At 51.4% G+C, this 23514-nt stretch overlaps 1 protein-coding gene across 1 annotated transcript; it reads right to left on the bottom strand.

Annotated features, from left to right (window-relative positions):
* Positions 1–497: 497 nt before the first annotated feature.
* LMNB2 (lamin B2) lies at positions 498–22994 on the bottom strand. Its single transcript, XM_036241339.1, has 12 exons — positions 22698–22994; positions 14498–14634; positions 9863–10019; positions 9552–9677; positions 3850–4020; positions 3589–3714; positions 3137–3357; positions 2570–2852; positions 2386–2493; positions 1678–1797; positions 1302–1415; positions 498–602 (listed from the first exon to the last, which is right to left on the bottom strand). The coding sequence occupies exons 1-12, from the start codon at positions 22968–22970 to the stop codon at positions 561–563; spliced, it is 1878 nt and encodes a 625-aa protein (XP_036097232.1). The 5' UTR covers positions 22971–22994; the 3' UTR covers positions 498–560.
* Positions 22995–23514: the final 520 nt, after the last annotated feature.

The following is a 23514-nucleotide window of genomic DNA, read 5'->3' as shown; positions in this document are numbered from 1 at the left end:
TGCTGATTCGCGCAGGCAGAAAACCCCACCTGCCACCAACACCTTCGGAGCAGGAGTTGCAACAACCCTGGCAGCCAGGAGGACAGTAAAACCTGCGACTCCCCAGTGCTCCCATACCACCAAACCCCACAGGGGACACCCCTACCCCTACCAGGCAGGAACCTGGATTCTGATTTTGGTTTCAAAAGCTTAATAACACAAAGGACAACTACTGAATCCCTACAGCTTCTCTGCCCTCCCGTCCCAGCCCCAGTCTGTAAGGGAGGCAGGGACAATGCATGGGTCCCTCCAGCCTCCAAGCCCAAACCTGTCAGCCGTTTGGTTTCTGAGCCTGGAATTCAACCCACAGGGAAATGGGCACCGAAAGATGTCTGGACAGTGGTTGAAGGGAGGGTCCATAGAAACCCACCGATAGGACAGAACAGAGACCCACCCCACATTCTGGCAGTTTGCTTAAAAATTCTCTAGAAATGTTATGAAGGACTAAAGAAAGCCAATGATAGAAAAATAGTTTTCAGTGGCTCTGGGTACAGAAAGATGTATGATGAGGGGTGTTCCATTCACATCACGCAGCAGCCTCTTGAGGTGGTCCTTGGGTCCCCCTGGGAGGAAGAAAGGACAGCAGCAATTAGGTGGGACTGGGAGGCTAGGAAGGTAGTTGGCAGCCACCCCCCACCAGGGAGGGGCTGGACCAGACCCAGGGCCTGAGCCACGGCAGGAAAATCAGCCCCCAACAAGATGACAGTGCCAGCGGCATCAGCCTCAACTGTCTCTGTTCCAGAACCTTCCATGACTCCTTACTTCTGTTCTAAGCTACATAACACATCACAATTTTGTCTCAAACACCAGAAGTTTCACAACTCTTATCTAATACACTGTGGTCCCAGGTCTCCATCTTCTCCCCAAAGGCCATTATTTAAGTCACCATTCTCCAACATGAAATCTGGTGCCAGGGAGCATTCTCTGAGAACACAAGGGCAGTACCAGTGAATGCCACAGAGGGGCAATCATCTTTCAACACCCCACTCCCAGGGGTCCCTGGGCTAGTACCCCAAGGTCCACACAACAGACAAGACCTGGATGCAAGGAATGCCGCCCCCATGGTCTCCAGCTACAAACCAGGGGACCTAACAGCCAGGAGCTGTGGGAGCCTGGGTAGTGCCAAGGACCAGCCAAGGCCAGTTGTGTCCAAAGGTGCAGCAGCCCAGGTGAGCACAGTGCTGTGGGGTCCAGCTAGCAGGGTCCATGGGTGCGTGTGCATGTGTGTATGTGTGTACGAGTGTGGCCCCTGGGGCCCCTACCTGCTGATGAAAAAGATCCTCCTCGCCAAACTCAGCTCCCTCCTCTTCTCCCTCCTCCCCGTTCTCAGTCTCCCGCACCACCGAGGACTGCTTCACGGTTCTGATGGCCACTTCCTGTGTAAGACAAGGGCCACGGCCACTCAGCCCCTCAGGTGCAGGGCCCAGCCCACAGTGATGGCAGTCAACATGCTTGTTCAGGGTGTCACCACATTGCAGAGTGCCAGCCGGGGACCAGGCCCAGGGCTTCCTTCCCTGATTCTGCTGGCCTAGGTTCCACCCCAGGGCTCCTGCACCAGCTGGTGGTGTGTAGAGTGGACAAGGGAGACCCCAGGACTGAGGCAGAGGAACCCCCACATCCCAAGCCCCAGGTACCCACCTCCCCATCAGCGTTGACCAGGGTAGTCCGGAAGCTCTCGCCTGTGCCCCAGCTGTTCTGACTCTTCCACACAAGTGTTGAGGGGGGACTATGGGCCACCCCCGCACCAGCTGCCCACACCTAGGGACACACAGGAGGGCCTCTCCATCAACGATGGCTCTGGTCCTGGTGCATGTGCCACTATCTGGTCCCTTATCAGAGCTCTCCTTTGATGAATCAGGAATTTAATCCTTCTAGCCTTACTGGGTCCTACCCCGAAATGATGATCACCAGGGTACGGAAGAAGAGACCGAAGTTCACAGTGGCCAAGGACACTCATCTTGGCAAACAGGATGAGCTGGGATCTGAAGCCCGTCAGCTCCAGGGCCCATGCCCATTACATCTTTTGCCAACGCCCTCTGGCCCGGAGTCTGGACTCAGATCCACCTCCACCATGGGATCCTGGCATGTCACTTAGGCACTGCAAAGGGCTCCAGGGAGGGCCCAATGGAATGATGCCAGCATCCAGGTGACTTGTGACAGCAGACAGCTTTTCTCAGAACTGGGCACTCAACCACTACACCCCCCCCCCCAAGCCAGGTCCTACTTCTCCAGCCCCTATCTCACACCTTGTCACCTATGTGGTTGCTGCTGCCACCTCCCTCCCACTGGTGGCCATTCTCCCTCCCACCCCCTCCCCAGCCCACCTGCCCTTCTGCAGCCACCTACCGTGACGGTCTGGCCAGCCCGCAGCACATACTTGGGTGTGAACTTGTAGGCAATCTCCTCCCCTTCGAGGACCTGCCTCTTGATCCTCCAGTTCCCCAGAGACTGGTCCTGTAAAGGGACACTGCCTGACACACAGCTCCAGGAGACCCAACTGGGGGTTCCTCCTGGGGTCAAGAGCCCGTACCTTGTCCGAGGTGTTCTTCAGCTGCACAAACTTGCCCTCCAGGTCGATTTCCTCAATGTTGACGCTGCCCGAAGCTGAGGCCTGCTGGGCCAGCTGGAAGCTGCTGCTGCTGCTGCTGCTGCTGCCTAAGCTGATGCCACTGGAGCCTGTGCCCGGCGGCTCCGCCTCCAGCCGCCTCCGCTTGCTGCGGCCTGAGCGCCCTGTCATGGACACACTGCTGCCACTGCTCGAGGTGGCCCTGGAGATGGTGACTCTTGACGATGGGCTGGGGGACAGCTTCAGCCTGGGGGATAGGGGCACAGGGTGACTCGGTGGCAGCGGAAGTCTGTTGGCCTAAGGTCAGACCAGAATAGCCTGGATAGTGCAAGGCAGGCAGATTCACTCACCAGCCCATCCTGACCTGCCCCAGGCTGGCCGCTCCTCTTTACATCTCCCTTAAAATGCCAACCTTCTGCCCCATCCCACACCACCACTCCCCTCCACTTCCTGGACCCACCCTCAGGCCACCTGACCTCTCCTCCAGGCCCAGAATCCCCACTCCTCACCCCACTACCTCTTGCCCCCCACCTCTCCTCCTCGCCCTCCAGCAGCTTGCGGTAGGCGCTGATTTCCATGTCCAGAGCCAGCTTGACGTCCAGCAGCTCCTGGTACTCTGCCAGCTGCTGCTGCATCACATCCCGCATTTCTGTCATCTCCAAGTCCTTAGCGTCCAGCATCTTCCGGAACCTGTCACGCTCCCCGGCCAGGGCCTCCTCCAGCTCCCGGATCCGGTCTTCAGCTGCACTAGCCTGGGGAGGAGTCCAAGGGCCAGGTCAGGGCAGCCTGTGTGTTTCGTGAGGAGAAGCTCACTTGGCTCCAGGGGGCCGGCAGCTGGGCAGCCTCACTCAGGGCACAATAGGGATGGGACGGGGATGACCTGGTGCCTGACACCTTCAAGGTTGCATCTACTGCCCAGAGGCAGAAGGAAGGACACTGCTGGGGTTGTGGGGCAGGGGCAGGCGGGGACTCCCATGAGTCACCTGCTTCTGAAGGCCAGAGAGCTGGTAGCTGAGGGACTCAACCCGCATGCGTGCCTCCTTCAGCTCCTCACGGGCAGCACTGGCGGCCTTGTCATTCTGGTCGGAGATCAGCTTGGCATTGTCCAGCTGGGGAGACAAGAGCAGGCAGATGGCCGGGTGTGGGGCAAGAGGGGCCATCTGTACTTTCCCGCCTGTTCTGTCCCCTGATCCTGTCCCATCCCATCGCCCCGCCTGCTGTCTCCTGCTCCCCTCCCCCCGTACCTTGGCCTGGTAGGACTGCTCCAGCTCCAGCTTGTAGAGCCGCACTTGCTCATCATGCTGGCTTCGCAGCTCCTCCAGTGCCTGTGCCATCCGGAAGTCATACTCCTGCTGCCGGCTGCTGTCCACCTCCACTAGGTGCCGCTCATGTCGCCGGCGCGTCTCCCGCACCTCCTGGGGACAGAGCATGCTGACCCACTGAGGCAGGCAGCAGGGCTGGTGGGCCAGGGGTTACCACCCCCAGCTCTGCCACCAACCCATCCTGCTCATCAGTGTCCTCAACCCAAGTATCAGGTGCAAGCGAGGGCTCAAAACTGTGCAAACAGGGAAACTCTGAGGAGTCGCCTGGTTTCATAAATTACTGACAAATAACACATTTCACAGTTACCAGAGAGGACACAGCCCAAATGTCCCTCAGATGATGAATGGACAAACAGAATGTGGTCCATCCACACACTGAAATATCATTCAGCCATGAAAGGAGTGAGGCACTGACACCGGCTACCACATGCATGGACCTTGAACACACGCCAGACACTCAAGTGAGAAAAGCCAGACACTAAAGACCACACAGTGTCTGATTCCATTTAAGTAAAATGTCCAGAACAGGCAAATCCACAGAGACAGGAAGCAGGGGATTGGGGTGATAGCTAATGGGTACAGGGTTCTTTTTGGGGTGATAAAACGATCTAGAATTAGAGGTGATGGTTGCTCAACCTTGCAAATATACCAAAAGCCACTCTAAATTGTACACTTTAAAAGCTTTATGACATGAGAATATTTCAATAAAGTTGTTAAAAAATGAATTCCTGCCCTGGCTGGTTTGGCTCAACAGTCAGAGCATTGGCCTGCGGACCGAAAAGTCTCAGGTTTGATTCCGGTCAAGGACATGTACCTCGTTGCAGTTCAGTTCCCAGCCCTGGTCGGGGTCCTGTGGGAGGCAGCCGTTCAATGTGTCTCTCTCACATCAATGTTTCTCTCTCTCTCTCTCTCTCTCTCCCTCCCTTCCTCCTAATCCATCAAAAAAAAAAGGAAAAATATCCTCGAGTGAGGATTATGAAAATAAATGAATAAATATATAATAAAATTGTCTATTTAAAATAAATAAATAATAAAATATAAATTCCTGACAAGTCCATCCCAGGTGCCCAGGGTCCAAGTCATCTGGCCGTCAGGACCCCTATGAGACGTGACTAACAGCTGAATAAACCAGCCGGTGGGGGTCCAAACCTCGAGTGGCACCGGTGCAGCGGCCCCAGGCTCATGGTGGGGCCAAGTGCAGGTGATCAGGCCAGAGAGTGGGCTCCAGAGGAACAGGATCCGCTCCTACTCATGTCACCTCAGAAATCAGTCAGTTACCATGTCCTCAGTTTGTGTACAACAGAAATGTTGCCTCAGGAAGCCAATCACGTTCACAGAGAACTAATGACCCCTGTGGAACCCAGGACAGCACACCCACCTTCACCACACACCCCACAGCTGCTCGCCAGGATCCCCCTCACAGTGCCCTGTAAACAACCCCTCACCACACCCCGAGGGGCTTTCTTCACAGTCCTCTTTGTGGTAACCCCCCCAGGAGCTCGTCATAGCCCACCTTGGCGACGCCTTCCATGGTGCCCTCCCGTCACCCGAAACGGGCCCTTTCATAGGCCCCCTGATAGATCTGGGTACCTTCATAGGTCCTTCCTCAGCTCCCCTCCTAGACTCCTCCCCGACTCCCCTGGTGGCCTTGGCTGTCATAGGGCCTGGCTGGAACCACAGGCCACTCCTCAGCTGCATGTGTACCCTCCTACCAGCAGCCCTTCCCGGCCCGTGAACCACCCGGCCACAGGATTCTATTCTGGGCCCTGACAGCACAATGGGCCTTGTCCTGTGATGATGAGGTAGGAGGGCCCCCACACTGGTCCCCTCCCAGAGGGCACAGGACCCTAGTTCTACGTGTGGTGACCTCAGTCCCTCCCAGCCAGGCCTGGTCTGGCCATGCCAGGGATCAGAGGCAGGGATTAAGAGGTTGCGGGGGAGGGGTGACCAGACCCAGGAACAGAGGGGAGCACATGGCCGCCACCCTACCCTACCCTCTGATAGGGAGGGAGTGGAGTGGGCCAAATGGTGGTCCCATAAAGGTACACCTGCACCCCGGCAGGTGTGGCTCAGTTGGTTGGAGCATCATCCTGAGTACACCAAAGGGCAGTGGGTTTGATTCCAGGTCAGGGCACATACCCTGGTTGCAGGTTCGATCCCTGGTGGGGGTGCATATGGGAGGCAAGCAATCATTTGATGTTTCTTTGTTTCTTTCCTTCCTTCTCTCTCTCTATCCCCCCTACCTCCCTCTCTGAAAAAAAAATCAATTAATACAAAAAAAAGTATACCCATGTCCTAATCCCCAGAACCTGAGTATGACCTTACTTTACAAGGAAAAAAAACCAACTCTACAGATATAGTTAAATTATGGGTCTAAGGTAAGATTGCCCGGGATTATCCAGGTGGGCCCTAAACAGAATGACAAGTATCCATGTTAAGAGACGCCTCTGGTTACAAGGAGGCAGCACTGGAAACCTGCAGGCCCAGAGCCCCACCTGACCCTGGACAGAGGGGATGCCACCACTTTAGGATACATGGGGCGTTTTCCATGACCCAGGTGACACTGCCCCACCCAGATCCCGGAGGGACCTCGTGCAGGTGTGAGGAAAACAAACTTGCACTATTGCACCTCCTACTAGAGAACAACAGAACACTTCTACTTATGAACCTGCTGAACTGTTAACAGTATGTAAGAAAGTGTTCACTGCCTCAAATGTGGGGAAACAGTCCATCAGGCAGCAAGAATAACCAAGGGTATCACACTCCCCAATTTCAAACTACATTGACAAGCCACAACAGTCATAGTACAGTGCCGGCAGGAAAAGATACAGACCAATGGGACAGAGCTGAGAGTCCAGAAATAAACCATTCATATGTACAACTAATTTTCAACAAAGGAGCCAAAAACATACAATGCTTTCTGAGAAAGAAGTCTCTTCAATAAATGGTGTTGGGAAAACAGGACAGCCACGTGTAAGAGTGAAACCACTGCTGACACCACATACAGCAATGAACTCAAACTGGATTAAAGTCTTACATGTAAGACCTGAAAAAATAAATACATAGAAGAGAATATAGACACTAAAGTTATAAACCTTGGTGTCACCAAGATTTTGTGAACTTGACCCTAAAAGCAAGAGAAGTAAAAGAAAAAATAAATGAATGGAACTACATCAAACTACGAAGTTTCTGCATAGCAAAAGAAAGCTACAAAACAGGGCAGGGAGCAGGAAGGAGGGGGTCAATGGGAAAAAAGGGGAACATCTGTAACACTTTCAACAATAAAAAAGAAAGAAAGAAAGAAAGACAAAAAGGCAACCAACCAAATGGGAGAAAATACTGGCAAATGATATCGCAGATAAGGGACTAATATCCAAAATATATAAAAAACTTATACAGTTCAACAATTAAAAAAACACAGAAAACAAACCCCCCCCCGCCACAATCCTATTAAACAATGAGCAGAAGACCTGAATAGACACTTTTCCTAAGAAAATATACAGATGGCCAAGACACATGAAAAGATGTTCAGTGTCACTAGTCATCAGAGAAATGCAAATTAAAATCACAATCACAATGAGATCTCACACTTGTCAGAATGGCTATCATCAATGAATCGATAAACGTGTTGACAAAAGGGAACTCATTTGTTCTGTTGCATTGTTGGTGGTGGTATAATTGGCATAGCGGCTATAGAAAACAGTATGGAGGTTCCTAAAAATTAAAAACTACCTTATGACCCAGCAAATCCTCTTCTGGGTATCCAAAGAAATCCAAACCACTAGTTTGAAAAGATATATGCACCCTTATTTCATTGCTATATTATTTACAATAGTCAAGATATGGAAGCAACCTAAGTGTCCACTGATAGACGACTGGATAAAGATGAGGTGTATACACACACACACACACACACACATACACAATAGAGTATTAGCCATAAAAAAGAGTGAAATCTTGCATTTGCCACAACATGGATGGCCCTACAAGGTATCATGCTAAGTGAAATAAGAGAAAGACAAATACCATATGATTTCACTTATATGTGGAATCTAAAGAACAAAACAAACGAACAAACAAAATAAAATAGAAACAGATCCATAGATGCAAAGAACAAGCTGATGGCTACTAAAGGGGAGAGGGTGATGGGAATTGAAAAATCATATATCTGGTAAGGGCTAATATAAAAGCAGCAGGATCAGCACTGCTCAATATATTATTCATAAACTGGTCATAATGTTGTCATATTTCAGCATACTTGCTTTTAGTCTGTCCACCTGGCTTTATCACCTGGATAAAGAAAAACAAAAAACACTGCTATTCATTTCCTGGTTGGTTTGAACATTGAGGTCTTTTTAACAACTACTTTCTATACACCCAATTGGTTCATCCAGAAGGGAGTCCATCTGTGACATCGAAGTGGGCGGGACACCCACAAGTCACTTGTAAGACTTTTTATAATACTGGCTAGAGAGAAGGCTAGTGCAAGTTTTGGTTTCCTAAACTTTTCTGATAAGAATCACCACCCTGGCCCGGCCAGTGTGGCTCAGTAGTTGAGCATCAGCCCATGCACCAAGAGGTCGCCGGTTCGATTCCCAGTCAGGGCACATGCCCAGGTTGTGAGCCTGATCCCCAGTGAGGGGCATGCAGGAGGTAGCCAATCAATGTTTTCTCTCATCAATGTTTCTCTCTCTCTCTCCCTCTCCCTTCCTCTCTCTCCAAAAAAAAAGAATCACCACTCTGGCCGGTTTGGCTCAGCAGTTAGAGCGTCAGCCCACAGACCAAAGCTTGGGTTTGATTCTAGTCAAGGGCACGTACTTAGGTTTCAATTCGGTCCCTGGGGCTGGCTGGGGTCAGGTAGGAGGCAACTAGTTGAGTGTCTCTCTCACATCAATGTTTCTCTCTTTTCCTCTCTGTCTGAAAATGGAAAAATATCTCCAGGTGAAGATTAAAAAAAAAAAGAAATCATCTTGGCATGCACAGACATGCGCGCGCGCGCACACACACACACACCGAATTAGAACAATTAATACTAAAATTTATATGGAACCACAAGAAACACTAAGTAGCCCTGGCTGGTGTGGCTCAGTTGGTTGAGCACTGTCCCATACACCGAGAGGTTGTCAATTCAATTCCCAGTTAGGGCACATACCCAGGTTGTGGGTTCTATGCCCCATTGGTATGTGTGTGGGAGGCAATTGGTTGATGTTTCTCACATCGATGTTTCTTCTCTCTCTCTCTCCCTTCCCCTTCCTTTCTCTCTCTCTCTCAAATCAATAAAAACATATTTTAAAAAAAGAGACGCTAAAGAGCCAAAGAAATTTTTAGAAAGAACAAAGTGGGCGGTATCATGTGCCCTGATAACAAATCATGCTATAAAGCTATAATAATCAAAACAGCATGGTACAGGCATAAAAACAGACACATAGACCAAGGAAACAGAACAGAAAGCCCAGAATCAAATCCTCACTAATATGTTAAATTACTCTACAACAAAGGAGGCAAGGATATACAATGGGATACAGACCGGCTCTTCAACAGTGCTATTGAGGAAACTGGAGAGACACATGCAAAAAAAAAAAAAATGAGGTCGACCACATTCTAACACCACATACAAAGCTCACCTCCTCGAAGACACTCTTGCGGAAGTCCAGCTCCTCCTGCAGGCTCTGACAGCGGTTCTCCAAGTCCACACGCATCAGCGTCTCCTTTTCCAGCTGTTTCTTGGCCACTGCATGACCATCCTCTGCCTGGGAGACACAGGACAAGCAGAGGTGAGAGTCTGTCTGCTGCACTCATCTGGCTCCTCGTGCCCAGGGATCTCCTTTAATACACAAACTCACACCTGTGGGATGTCCCTCGGCCACCCCAGGACTCTCACAGGCCCAGCAGCTTGGGGCATCTTGTCTCCAGACTGGGGCCTGCCGGGGCCTACCTTGGCCAGCTGGGCCCGAAGCTCAGCCACATCGCTCTCGAGGCTGCGCTTATCACTCAGGGCAGCAGCCAGCTCCGCCTCACTCCGGTGGAATAGGGACTCCAGGTCCTTCACACGGCCCTGGGCCACGGTGAGCTCCCCATCCCTCTTCTTGGAGCTGAAAGTCAAGAGCAGAGATTAGCTGGGAAGATTGAACAGCTGTACGGCTGGGGCCCAGGAGGGCCAAGGACAAATTCACTTCTGCCTCAGCAGAGGGCCCTTTTGCTCTTGGGACCTGACCCATCCCCCACTCTCTGGTAAAGGAGCCTCGCTTATCTGCACAAAAAGTGACCCTTCCTCAAACCTGCTCTGCACTGTCAGAACTTTTTTTTTTTAAATCCTCACCCAAGGATATTTTTCCATTTTTGTTCCAATAAAGTGGAAGGGAGAGAGAAACACTGATGTGAGAGAGACACTGGTTGCCTCCCTCACAATCCTGACCAAGGCCAAGGATGAACTGCAATTGAGGTACGTGCCCTTGAGCAGAATGGTACCCGCGACTCACTGGTCTGCGGGCCGACGCTCTAACCGCTGAGCCAAACCAGCTAGGGTATGTCAGGACTCTGACATTTTTTTTTAATCCTCATCCAAGGAAATTTTTGCTTTTATCTTCAGATAGAGCAGGAGAGAGGGGGGGAGAAAGAGAGAGAGAAACACTGATGTGAGAGAGACACATCGACTGGTTGCCACCCACACAACCCCAACCGGGGCCAGGGACAAACTGCAACCGAGGTACATGCCATTAGCAAGAACCGAACCTGGGACTCTCTGGTCCACAGGCTGATGCTCTAACCGCTAAGCCAAACCGGCCAGGGCTGTCAGGACTCTTTTTACCTACAAACACGAGTGTTCAAGAAACCCTCAGGGCATGGGTTTTCATGTCCTTTTCTGAGATTTTTGATCATGAAAAGGATCATTTAGGAGAGAACTCTGCTTTTTAAAAAAAATTAATGTATAATTTACTCAAGTTATAAATTAAAACGCCGGCCTTTGAAAAGTTGATCTCCTAGGTAAACTTCAGCTATTTCATACAGGATCACCTGGTATTCGAATAGACAATTATCTCCAATATCAAATATTTAAGATATCAAATGGATCCTTAATTTCTTTTTCCCATTTGATTTCCAGAGAGCCTGAAAGGAAGGGGCAGGGAAGGGGTGGGTAGGAGAAGAGGGAGAGAAAAAGAGAGAGACAGAGACATACACTGGTTGCCTCCTGCACAACCCTGACTGGGGCCAGGGATCAAATGTGCAACCCACGTATATGCCCCTGACCGGGAATCGAACCTGCAACCCTTTTGGTGTGAGGGCTGAGACACATTGGCCAGGGCTCAAATGGATTCTTTAACATACAACTCTTTACAGCATTAACTTTAGGCTCCAATTCATTTCTGAATGTAATTCTAAATTTCCATGGGGTTGAAAGTTTACACACCTTTTTCCCAAGGAACTTACTAGGCCATCTCAGCAATTGTGGGGACACCTAGGGTCTCCCTTCGGTACTGGGTCACTAGGGCTGGGTCATTCTGTGGGGTTGTCCTGTACCCTGTGGGTGGTAGAACAGCATTCCTGGCCTCCAACCTGGCACCTCAGTTGTGATGACTACAAATGCCTCCAGACATCACCCTGTGTTCCCTGGGTGAAAACCACTGGGATACTGAATAAGCTCATGTGAATTGGGGTGGCATGAAGACCAGCGACTTCAATGTGGAGAATGCTGTTCTCACACCAGAGACACATTTAGAAACAGCCCTGCCTGCATGAAGCAGAGAAGACAGTAAAATATGCTGCCTGTCAGACCTGAATCTGTTGTTAAGGACAGATGAAGCAGGGAAGGGACATGGGGACCGAGCATGTGCCTAGTGGGGGCTGCACCTTTAAGTGGCACAGGCCCTGTAGAAGTAGACCCTGAGAATGTGTCAGGTCCAGTATTTCCAGAAGAATGTTCTGGCTCAGGAAAGAGAAGTGCAAAGGTCCTGGGGTGAGTTGTGCCCAGCAAGTTCAAGCTTAGCATCAAGCCAGGGTGACAGGGAGCAGAGGGATCAGGAGATGTGAAAAATATCAAAACAACTTTATCCAAATTTCGGGTTCTGCAGAACTACGCAGAGTGGTCCAGAGAGCAGGGAAAGTGGTGGCTCTCACTGGTTTATGCGCCTGTTTCTTAAGAGTTTGTTAAAGCATATGTGTAACCATAATTCCCGAAGAATTATGTGGGGGAATCTGGCCTATTTGTTGGGTCTTCCATGTGGTTACCCTCAATTCTACCATCAGAGAAATTTGGTGATAAATTTGTTAGGAAAAGAAAAGCACTGGATGTGACCTATCTGGAAGTTCACAACATGTTTGGGGTTACAACCCACCCACTGCCCTGCCCTGGGAGACTTGAAGACAAGAAACAGGAAGTCAGGCAACCAAGAGAAGTGCCTGCAGATCTCTAAACGCCAAAGGCTGGAGATCAGACAAGGAAAAGGCAACAGGTCCAGAGAATCTAGGGAGCTGTCTTTCCCAAGTGGGAGTCTTAAACAAACAAGCCACCCACCACATCCAGAATCAGGTAAGTCTTGCTTACAAGCCAAGGGAAATGACTATCCTGACAATGGGCACATTTGTCACCCAAAGAAGCTGTCACAGAACAATGGGACCAACCTGAGCCGTGGCAACCACTAGTGACACACTCCCAGATGCTAGGACATGCCAGCAGCTGGGACACTGCGTCACAGAGGACAAACATAACTCAGAAGGTGAAGAGGCTCGCTATACTGAAAGAACCTCATCGCTGTCTGTGTACACCTTTAGTTTAAATTAAAAAGGTGGAAAAGACATGTATCAGATCAGCTACAGAAATTCCATCTGAATGGAGTCTCATGCACATTTTTATTTTTATCTTTAAACTAGCTTGCATTTTCCACTTTCTTGACTGAGCATCTATGACTCTGATAAACAGAAAAAACACGATGTCTCAGCCCAGACCAGGAACGGCAGGCAGAATGTCAATTCTGAACTTTAGTTGATAATAATGTACAGACATTGACTCATCATTTGTATACATGGCTCACTCATTAAAATACTGACACTGGGGAAACCCAAGAGGGGATATTCTTTTCTTTTCTTTTAATTATTTTTCCTTTATTGATTTTAGATAGAGAGGAAGGGGGAGAGAGAGAGAGAGATAGAAACATTGATGAGAGAGAACATCGATTGGCCGCCTCCTGCATGCCCCCCATTGGGGATCGGGCCCTCAAACTGGGCATGTGCCCTGACTGGGGATCGAACTGGCAACCTCTTGATGCTCAACCATTGAACCACATGGGCCGGACCCAAGAAGGGATTTTCAAAACTGAATTTTCCTGTAAACCAAAAACTGCTAAAAAAAAACACCCCTCTATTAATTAAAAAAAAAAAAAGTCTATTCATTAAAAGAGAAAAGATACTGCAGATATGAAAGTGGCTGTTGGCCGTTGGAACTACAAGAGGGACTCAGGAAACCAGGTCCAGGCCAACCTGAGGGAACTTGGACAAGTCCCTGACCCCATGCCTCAGTTTCCCCCTCTGTAAATGGAGATGAGGATAGTCCCGCCCTGCTAGGGTTCCTGTGAGGATGAAAGGATAATGCCTGAACTTGGTGTTACTCATGGTACCCCCTTTATTACTTTAGTACTTGATGTATTTAAATTATTTTATTACACCCTGAGTGGCTCAGTTGGTTGAAGCGTCGTCCCATTCACCGAAGGTTTCGGGATCAATCCCTGGTCAGGGCGCATATGGATGTTTCTCTATCGACATCGATGCTACTCTCTCTCTCCCCCTCTCTAGAAATCAATGAAAACATGTCCTTGAGTGAGGATTTAAAAAAAAAAAAAATTACTTTATTAATTTTGCTACTGGCATCACCAGCATCAGCTTGTTCTCCAAAATTTCAGAGCCTTTTTAGTCATAAGCAGGCAAAAGAACATGCTTTGTGAATATCAAAAAAAGCTCAGCCTGAAGGCCAGTTGCAATGGGTCCAGTTAGGGTAAGGGTGGGGAAGGAGGAGGAATCTGGCCCCGAAGTTGCCCAGGGTGGGGACCCTGAGAGGAGGCACAGAGGACATCATCTCATGTAAGACAGCAGGGGTTGGGGCATCCAGGGGCCCCAGGGACAGGGAAGTTGGCATCACCAGTGGCTCCCAAATCCAGGGCAGAGGAAGGCAGCGGTGGGTCCTTGGGGCAGCTGCGCTCTGTGGCCTGAAGGAGGAGGTGGGCCCAGTACTAAGACCTCCTAGATTCAGTCCTAGGATTGCTGCTCGGGTTCAAAACCCTCCTTGGGCCAAATGATGTTGGGAATAAAGGTGGTCAGGGAGCAGCTAGAAGACCAGACCACAGAGGCCACCTCCCCACCCACCCAGCGGCCAGTGCACTCCCAACCACTGGTCTCCAAGAACCCACAGGGCCAGCTCCCATGTCTGCCTGAGTGGGGGCCGCCAGCTTGGACACAAGCCCCCACGGGTCTCTGGGTGTTTCTCAGAGTGACCCCACACACAGGGTGTTGACAAGCCCCTGGCCCCAGCACCCGCCATGGCCCTAGAATCAGGCCAACATCACACCAGCTGCACCCCTACCTTTTGTTGGCCTCTTCCACTTCAGACTTCAGTTTCCCTATTTCGATCTGCAGCCGGGCACGCTCTCGGGCCGTCTCGTCCAGCACTCTGCGAGCGTCGGCCAGCTCCGACTCATACAGTGTCTTGATGCCACTTACCTGGAGAGGCAGCAAGGCCCAGGTTAAGAAAAGCCCCCCCAAAACAGCAGGCGTCCCAGGGTGGCCTCCATGGGACACAGCTTCTGCTAACCTGGGAGGCCTCCCGACTAGCTCAGCCCACCAACTCTGGGAGACCCCAGCTGCCTGACCTGCCTCCATCACTTGTCCCCTGCCAGGTCACACCTAGCAGTTGGACACACAACTCATATTTCCCACCAGCCTCCTTGCCCTCCCCTCCCCATGTGGAGGTTCACACGCTTACAAATACTTGGAACCAAACAGGACAGGGAGGCACCACCTCACCCCCACTGGGACAGCTGGAGTGTAAAAAAGATGGATGGTAACAAGTGCTGGTGAGGACATGAAGAAGTGGGAACCTCCAGTCATGGGTGGTGGGAATGAAAAATGTGCAGCCACTGTGGAAGGCAGTCTGGCAGCTGCTCAGATGGTTAAACAGAGAGTAACTACAAAACCCAGCCATTCCACTATCAGATATCCACCCAAGAGAAATAACATATTTACACAAAACCTGCACATGTGTTCATGGCAGCACGATTTACAACAGCCAGAAGAGAAAACAGCCTGTCAGTGTGGCTCAGTGGTTGAGCATTATCCCAGGCACCAAGAGGTCATCAGGGCACATGCCAGGGTTTCAGGCTCCATCCCCAGGAGGGGGCGTGCAGGAGGCAGCCTATTGATGATTCCCTCTCATGAATGTTTCTCTCTCTCTCTCCCCCTCTTCCTCTCTCTATAAAATCAATAAAAATGTATTTTTTAAAAAGTGAAAGCAACACAAATGTCTTTTGACAGATGATGGATAACAAATGTGGTCCCTCCACACACTGGAGTATTTCTTACTCAGCCATGAAAAGGAGTGAAGCTCTGACACTCGCTACAATATGGATGGACCCTGAAACCATGATGCTCAGTGAGAGAAGCCAGACACAAAAGGCCCCATAGTGTGTGATTCCATTTATGTGAAATGTCCAGAACAGGCAAGTCCACAGAGACAGAGAGTGGGTTAGCGGTTGTCAGGAGCTGGGGTGGGCTGGGGAGTGACTGTGGATGGGGACAGGGTTTCTTCTGGGGGAGACAAAGTGTTCTGGAATTAGACAGGGGTGATGACTGCCTATTCTAAATATACTAAAAACCACCGAACTAGAGAGTTTAATTAGGTGAACTGTCTCAGATAAAAGTTGTATCTCAATAAAGCTCTTAAGACTCCATGTGGTGCTGACAGGGAAGGCAGACAGGGCGACAGCAGACCCACTCTCCGGGCAGCTGGCTTGGACAGCTGTACCATGTGCCACAAAGCTGCAGAACACCAGTGAGTATCTGTGCTGGGGTGCAGGATCAGCTTAGATCCTGCGAGGGCCACTCCCTTCCCTTTCACAGGACAAGCCCCTGAGCAGAGGGGTTTAGGGGAGCTGCCAAGGACTTGTCACTCAGTAGGGTGACCAATGGTCCCAGTTTGCGTGGTACCGAGAGGTTTCCTGATGTGAGATTTTCTAGAATGTCCTGGGCAAGTCCAGACAAGGTGGGACTTCACCACCAGTCTGCGACTCCTACCTCCCACCTTTCTGGGCCTGGAATGTCCTGTGCCTCACTCCAGCAGCTCCCAGACCTGTCATCCCTGAGGAAAGGCTACCGGCTCCTGGCCCCATTTCACAGATGGGGAAAACCGAAGCACAAAACAATAAACCGCCCTCTCCTAACCTGTGAAAATACAGGACAGAGCAGGTCTGCTGGGGACAATTCCGAGGGAGGGGCATGGTACATGGTGAAGGAACAGAGACAAAGCAAGCGTCTCCCTCCTGCGCCCTGGCCGATCCCCTGCTCCCCTCCACACACACAGCAAGGGCCCTCTCTCCCACCAGCAGCAGTCTCCTTGGGTCATCCCTCCACTTCCACCCTCTAGGAGCTGCCTTCTGGAATAAACTCTGAATTTACAGAAAGCTGCCTGTCCCACTCTCCAAAGATAGCTGGACACCTGGGTTCACATACCTGTCTTTGCCATCTTCTGCTATCTCAACTTGCAGAACTCTCCTGAACCCCATGGAGGGTCTGGCACCCTGAGGGAGGAGCCACAGACAAGGTCCCCTGCCCCCCACCACAAGACTGGGTGCCTAGCCCTGAACAGGTAGCTCAGTTGGTTAGAGTGTCCTCCCACTACGCTTAGGTTGCGGGTTTGATCCCCGGTCAGGACACATACAGGAACCAACCACTGAATGCACAAATAAGTCAAATGACAAAATCAACAATGTCTCTCTCTCTCTCTCTCTCTCTCTCAAATCAATAAAATAAAATAAAAAGAGTGGGTGCCGCCCTGGCCGGTTTGGCTCAGCGGTTAGAGCGTCGGCCTGCGGTCCTGAGAGACCCGGTTCGGTTCCCGCTAAGGGCGCGTACCTCGGTTGCAGTTTGTCCACGGCCCTGCTCGGTTGTTCGGGTGGCAGCCACTTGATGTGTTCCTTTCGCATCGATGTTTCTCTCTCTCTCTCTGTTCCTCTCTCTCCCTCCCACTCTACCTGAACAAAGAATGGAAAAATGTCCTCAGGTGAGGATTAAAAAAAAAAAAAAAAAAGAGTGGGTGCCTACTGTGGTCCTTTCTCTCCCACCCTCCCCATCTTGGACAGGAGGGTCTCAGGCTGCAGCAACACAACAGGAAACCATGTTAGAGCTCAGGCACAAGGGAAAACCAGCAATTCTGATACTGGATTTAAGTTTTAGATATTTTGGTCACCATGGATTTTTTGTTGTTGTTGTTGCATTTATTCCAATTTAAAAAAATATTTCATGAAGCCCTGGCTGGTGTGGCTCAGTTGTTTGGAACGTCATCCCGTGCACCAAAAGGTTGTGGGTTCAGTCCGGCCGGTGTGGCTCAGTGGTTGAGCGTTGACCCATGCACCAAGACGTTGCCGTTTCAGTTCTTGGTCAGGGCACATGCCCAGGTTGTGGGCCAAATTCTCAGCGGGGGACATGCAGGAGGCGGCCAATCAATGATGCTTCTCTGCTTCTGCCTTCCTCTCTCTCTAAAATCAATAAAGAAAAATATTAAAAAAAAAAAAGGTTGTGGGTTCAATTCCTGGTCAGGGCACATGCCTGGGTTGCAGGTTCAATCATGGTTGGGGCATGTACAGGAGGTAACCAATCAATTCCCCCCTACCCCAATCAATAAACACATCCTTGGGTGAGGATTATAAAAAAAAAAAAAATCATTAAAATATTAGTTATCCCATTGCCCCAGCCAGACCATGGGAAAAACACCAGATGACCCCAATAGAGGGCCACCTACCAAATTCCTGACCCCCCACCTCACAACTGCCCAGGGCATGAACATTGAGGAATGTGTCAGAAATGTCACAGCCCAGAAGGGGACTAAGGAGATGTGACACCTGTCAGGTGGGATCCTTGATGGGGTCCTAGGACCTCAGGGGAAAATTAAGGAAATCAGTGTTAGTTAACATTGATGTATTGATATTGATAAACTGGTTCTGAGAAACACTAATGTAAGATTTTAAAAAAAATTTTAACTTACTCATTTTAGAGGAAGGCAGAGAGAGGGAGGGAAGAGGGAGGGAGGGAGAGAGGGGGAGGGGGGGAGAGAGAGAGAGATTGAGAGAGAGAGAGAGAGAGAGAGAGACTGATTTGTTGTTTCATTTATTTGTGCATTCATTGGTTGACTCTTGTATGTGCCCTGACCCGGGATCTAACCTGCAACCTTGGTGTATCAGGACGACACTCTAACCAACTGAGCTACCCAATCAGGGCCTAATGCAAAAGGTTAACAGGGAAACTGGGTTGGGGTACAAGGGAACTCTGTACTACCTTTGCCATTTTTCTGTAAATTTAAAACTGACCTAAAAATAAAGTTGAGTAATTAAACATATATCATATCATTCATCTCCATGACTGAGATATCGGGGCCACCATTAGATTCTGTGTTCAAGGTGAGTGCCCCACTTGCAGGCCCTGCTCCAGGCTCCTGGGCCATCCCAGTGTCTTGTTTAAAGCACTTTGTTTTGGTGTTTCCAGGGTGTGTGTGCCTTAAGGCAGTTATCTCTGGCCAGGTCTGCAAATTCAGGTCCTCGGCTAAAATTCCAGCCCACTGCCTGTTTTTGTCCAGCCTGCAAGTCCAGAATGGTTTTCCCATTTTTAAATTGCTGAGGGAAAAAAAGAAAAAGATACTTTGTGATACAGACAATTAATATATTACAGTGTGCATAAAGCTTACTGGCACCAGCCTGGCCCAGCCTGTGTTGCTGTGGCAGCTTTCCCACTATAACGGCCCAGTTCAATGGTGTGACTGAGATCATCCGGCCCAGAGCTGAAAACGACTCTGGCCCTTTTCAGAAAACATGTGCTGACCCTGATCTATGGCGCTGGAACAATGAGAAAATTCTTGTCTAGAGAAAGACAAACAGACAGCCAACTTCCCAAAGATTCTTTCAGACCACAAACAGGTGCTCTCCCAACAGGCCCTTGCTTTCCTGCACCTGTGATCATCACTGTGGGCACTGCAGAAGCCTGGGGCACCGCAACAGGAGAGGAACAGCTTGGGTCTTTTTTCTTTTATGGCTCGCACAAGTGCCAAACATGAGGAATCCCAACAAATGTGTGAGCACATGTTAGCCGGGCGTGTGTGTGTGTGTGTGTACAGATACCTAAGGTGGCCTTTTCCTCTTGCCTATGTCCCTGGGGGGACAAAAATCACAGCTCTGGAGATAAAACCCAAACATGGGCTCTCGTGGATAGACACAGGCCCTACCCCAAGTGGTAGCTCCTCCCCACAAGCTCCAGGACCCCAACTCCTACCACTTGGGGAGCCCCACCCCCCACCCTGAAGCAACAGGACACCTGGGCAGGTAAGGGAAAGGAAATGGAAGCCAAGAGGAACTTAACACCAGACTGTGGAGACTCCCTGAAAAACCACCCCTCCCTGGCCCACAATACCCCTCTCCAAGCACCCATGAACTTTTTCAAACAGAAATCTGGCCAGCCCCAGCCCCCACCTTCCAGAACCCCTCCAATGACATCTGCAGTGGCTATTCACCCAGTACTGCCCACTGGGCCAAGAGGTGTCAACTGACGTCCAATAGGAAAGGCCTGGAATGCACACATGGCCAGTTTATGTATCAGCAAGTGTGAAGAAGAGTATATGTGGACCAGACAAAGGGGCAAGATGGGCACCAGCCAAGGGGGAGAGCAGAGCTACAGTTTTATCTCAGGTACCTGAATTACTTGAGTTTTATTACAAGTGTGTGGTACACTCCTAACATTTCAAATGGCTTCTTCAAAGGGTTTATTACGCGGCTTCTCAGCCCTAACCCTACTGGCATTTGGGGCCATCCTGGGCACCGTGGAGTGCTGAGCAGCATCCCTGCCCCCACCCACTCAATGCCAGAAGCACTCCCAGTCATAACAATAAAAAATGTCCCCCAGCCCTGGCTGGTTTGGCTCAGCAGTTAGAGCATCAGCCCACGGACCAATGAGTCGTGGTTTCGATCCCAGTCAAGGGCATGTATCTGGGTTTCTGTTCGTCCCCAGTGCCCTGGTCGGGTCATGCGGGAGGCAACCTGTCGATGTGGCTCTATCACATCGATGTTTCTGTCTGTCTCTCTCTCCCTCCCTCCCTCCCTTCCACTCTATCTGATGATAATGGAAAAAGTCTTTGGGTGAGGAATCAAAAAAAAAAAAAGTCTCCAGATATTGCCCAGTGTCCCCTGGAGGGCAGGATCACTCCAGTGAGATGACCCTGTAAAGGTAACCTGCACACTCCTCAGCATGACATATCCACATCTCTTCTAGAACAGCCACCTTCCAAGCCCCCACTCGCCACCCACTTCCCACCAGCCTGAGCAGAAGCTGCTCACCATCAAGGGCCTCACTCTGTCCCCTCAAGAGCCTAAAGCCTGGGCCCCACAGTAGCCCAAGGCCATTTGCAGGTCACTCCCTCCTTACAGCCCACTGACCACCCCACACTCACTGCTTCAAGTCCCCTCTCCAGTATGTTATCAATCAGCTCCCTCCACTGACCAGCATTTATCACCTCACCCCGTAAGCAGCAGGGAGCTCCAAGTGAACAGACTAGTTGAAACTCCCTAGCTCCAGCTGTGAACACACCTGTCATCACCTAAAGTCCCCCTGCCTATATGGGGCAGGTTTAGCCCCTACAGCCATCCCTTACTCCCAGATGTTAGCTTAGATTCCAGCAACCCCTAGCAGCTGACAAATAAGCCATACCCAGGGATCAGGGACATACCCTCCATGAGACCCGACTAAGTTCGGCACTCCCGAAAGTCAGTGCAGTCTCATCCCATTTGCAGATGGGACAACTTGGAGGGGATAGGGAAGACGAGAAACCAGCTCAGCCCTGGCCGGTTTGGCTCAGCGGTTAGAGCGTCGGCCTGCGGTCTACAGAGACCCGGGTTCGGTTCCTGCTAAGGGCATGTACTTTGGCTGCAGTTTGTCCCCGGCCCTGGTCAGGTTGTGCGGGTGGCGGCCACTCGATGTGTCCCTTTCACGTCGATGTTTCTCTCTCTCTCTCTCTCTTCCTCTCTCTCCCTCCCACTCTGTCTGAACAAAATATCGAAAAATGTCCTCAGGTGAGGATAAAAAAAAAAAAAAAGAAACCAGCTCAAACATGGGGCGCTGACCAGCTCAGCAGGGAGAAACTGGGCTGGCAAACTGAGGACCCTCCACTGCTAAGGCAGGTGGTCACTATTTAGGTGGGATCATTCTAGCCCCACTGAACAGATAACAAAACTGAGGCTCCAACAGGCTGAGTGACCTGCCCAAGGTCACACAGGTTAAAAGCAGAGTTTGGACCCGGAGAATGAATTCAAGCTCAAGCAACTTAGAATAGCACCACCAACCACCAGATGAGATGGTCTCTCCCAGCCCAACACCCAAGCTCCACTTTCTGAGCAGGTCTCTGTACTAGTGACTATTAAACAGGGACAACAGAACCCAAACCAGTGCTTGCACTGGGCAGCTATCCTGTATTCCATTGTCTTTACTTTACAAAACAAACATTAACTCATCATAGTTCCACAAACAAGCCTAAAAGGTGAGTATTATTATTTCCACTTTACAGAAGAAGCAGTGAGACCCAAGGTCACACAGAGGGCAAGCAACTCCCAGAAATGACCCCCAGCTGTTCTCCTGCCATCAGTCCCTCCTTTGGCCCATTCTCCCGATGGGAAGGTGAGGCTCAGAGGACCTGGCTCTTCCACCAGACCCACAGGGAAAGCACGTGGTGGGCACTCCCCCCTACTGAGAAGACCCGAGCTTGGGTTGGGCAGGGCCAGCGAGAGGGAGAAAAGAAGGGGTGGGTTTGGGTAGGCAGCCACAGTCCATCCCCTCGGGCCTACCGGGTTCCTGCCCAAGAGGGATCAGGGCCAACTGAGGGTCTCCCAAATTTCCCACCTGACCCCTGGAGGCATCAGACCCTCCCCTTCGGACCCCACCCCAGGCTCGGATAGGAGATGGCCCCTATTGCCCAACCCCCACCCAGTCCCCAACCTCCCCAGGACTCATCATGGGACCCATGAGGATTACCACAGAGAACTGACCACATGAGTGGCCCAGGGACCCCCACTTTTGAAAGCCTCTGCCCCTCCTCAGGGCCTCTCAATGAGTCTGAGCTTCGCAGTCTCTTCAGAGACCAGAAAATAGCTCCCAAATTTTCTCCCAGCATGCCCGAACACCCAAACGCACCGAGGGAAAGTCCCCGTAACACCTTTAGGTGCAGGGCCTCGCCGGGCTCACACCCCGTCACTCAAGGGAACCCCGATTTCCTCGAATCCCTTGGTGGGCGGGGCCTGCCCATCTCCACCTGTCGCTCAAGGGGGAGGCCCAGATTCCCTGGGGAGCCCTCAGTGAGTGGGTCTGCCCAAGACTGCACCCCTAGGGTATACCCCAAACCCCGTGGGGATCCCCCTCGGTGGGCGGGGCCCGCCCCAGGGCAGAGAGCCCGCCCCGGCATGCACATCTCGCTCAGGGCCTCCCAAGCCCCCCTGGGGACCCGTCCGTGGACCCCCCCCGGGCCCCGGGCTCTTGCCCACCTCGCGCGTGGTCACCTCCTCCCGTTCGGAGATCTTGAGCAGGAGCCGGTCATTCTCCAGCTCCAGCGCGCGGACTCGGTCGATATAGTGCGCCAGACGGTCATTGAGCTCGCGCAGCTCCTCCTTCTCCTGCAGCCTCGACAGGCGCGTGGGCGACAGCGGCGTGGCAGGCCCGCCCGTGCGGCCGGACATCGGCGTGGCCATGGTGCTGGTGGCGGCGGCGGCGGCTCCGGGCCCGCGCGGTTCCCGACGGCGGCGGCTCGGCGGGCTCATTCAATCCGCGCCGCCGACCAAGATGGCGCCCGCCGCCCGCGGCCGCCGGCGCCGGGCAGCCTGGAATTTGTAGTCCGGCTGAGCGCCGTGTGGGGTATGCCGGGAGCTGAAGTTCCGGCGAGGAGCTCCCGCTCGGCCTCCCGCTGCGTGTTTAGCTGTTCATTAGACAGCTAGCGGAAGGCGCCCGGTCCAAAGCCAAACTATTGGGCTTCAAAATCCCAGCTCCGCCCACTGTGTGACACCGGATTTCTTTACAGTGCCTCAGTTTCCTTACTCGTATTACCTACCTATCTCTTTGGAGTCTTATTAAAAGTGGCGAACCCGCTCAGCCGGTGTGGCTCAGTGGATGAGCATTGACCCATGCACCAGGAGGTCTCGGGTCGGATTCCTGACCAGGGCACATGCCCAGGTTGTGGGCCCAATCCCCTGTGGGGGGCGTGCAAAAGGCAGCCAATCGATGTTCTCTCTCATCGTGTTTCCCCCCCCCTTTTTTAATTGATTTTTTTTGGAGAGGGAGTAAGGGAGAGAGAGAGAAACATCCATG

This window comes from Molossus molossus, unplaced genomic scaffold, assembly GCF_014108415.1.
Source record: "Molossus molossus isolate mMolMol1 unplaced genomic scaffold, mMolMol1.p scaffold_m16_p_4, whole genome shotgun sequence".
NCBI classification, from domain to species: Eukaryota; Metazoa; Chordata; class Mammalia; order Chiroptera; family Molossidae; genus Molossus; species Molossus molossus.
The sequence above is the reverse complement of the archived record's forward strand: the minus strand, read 5'-3'. Positions and strand labels throughout refer to the sequence as shown.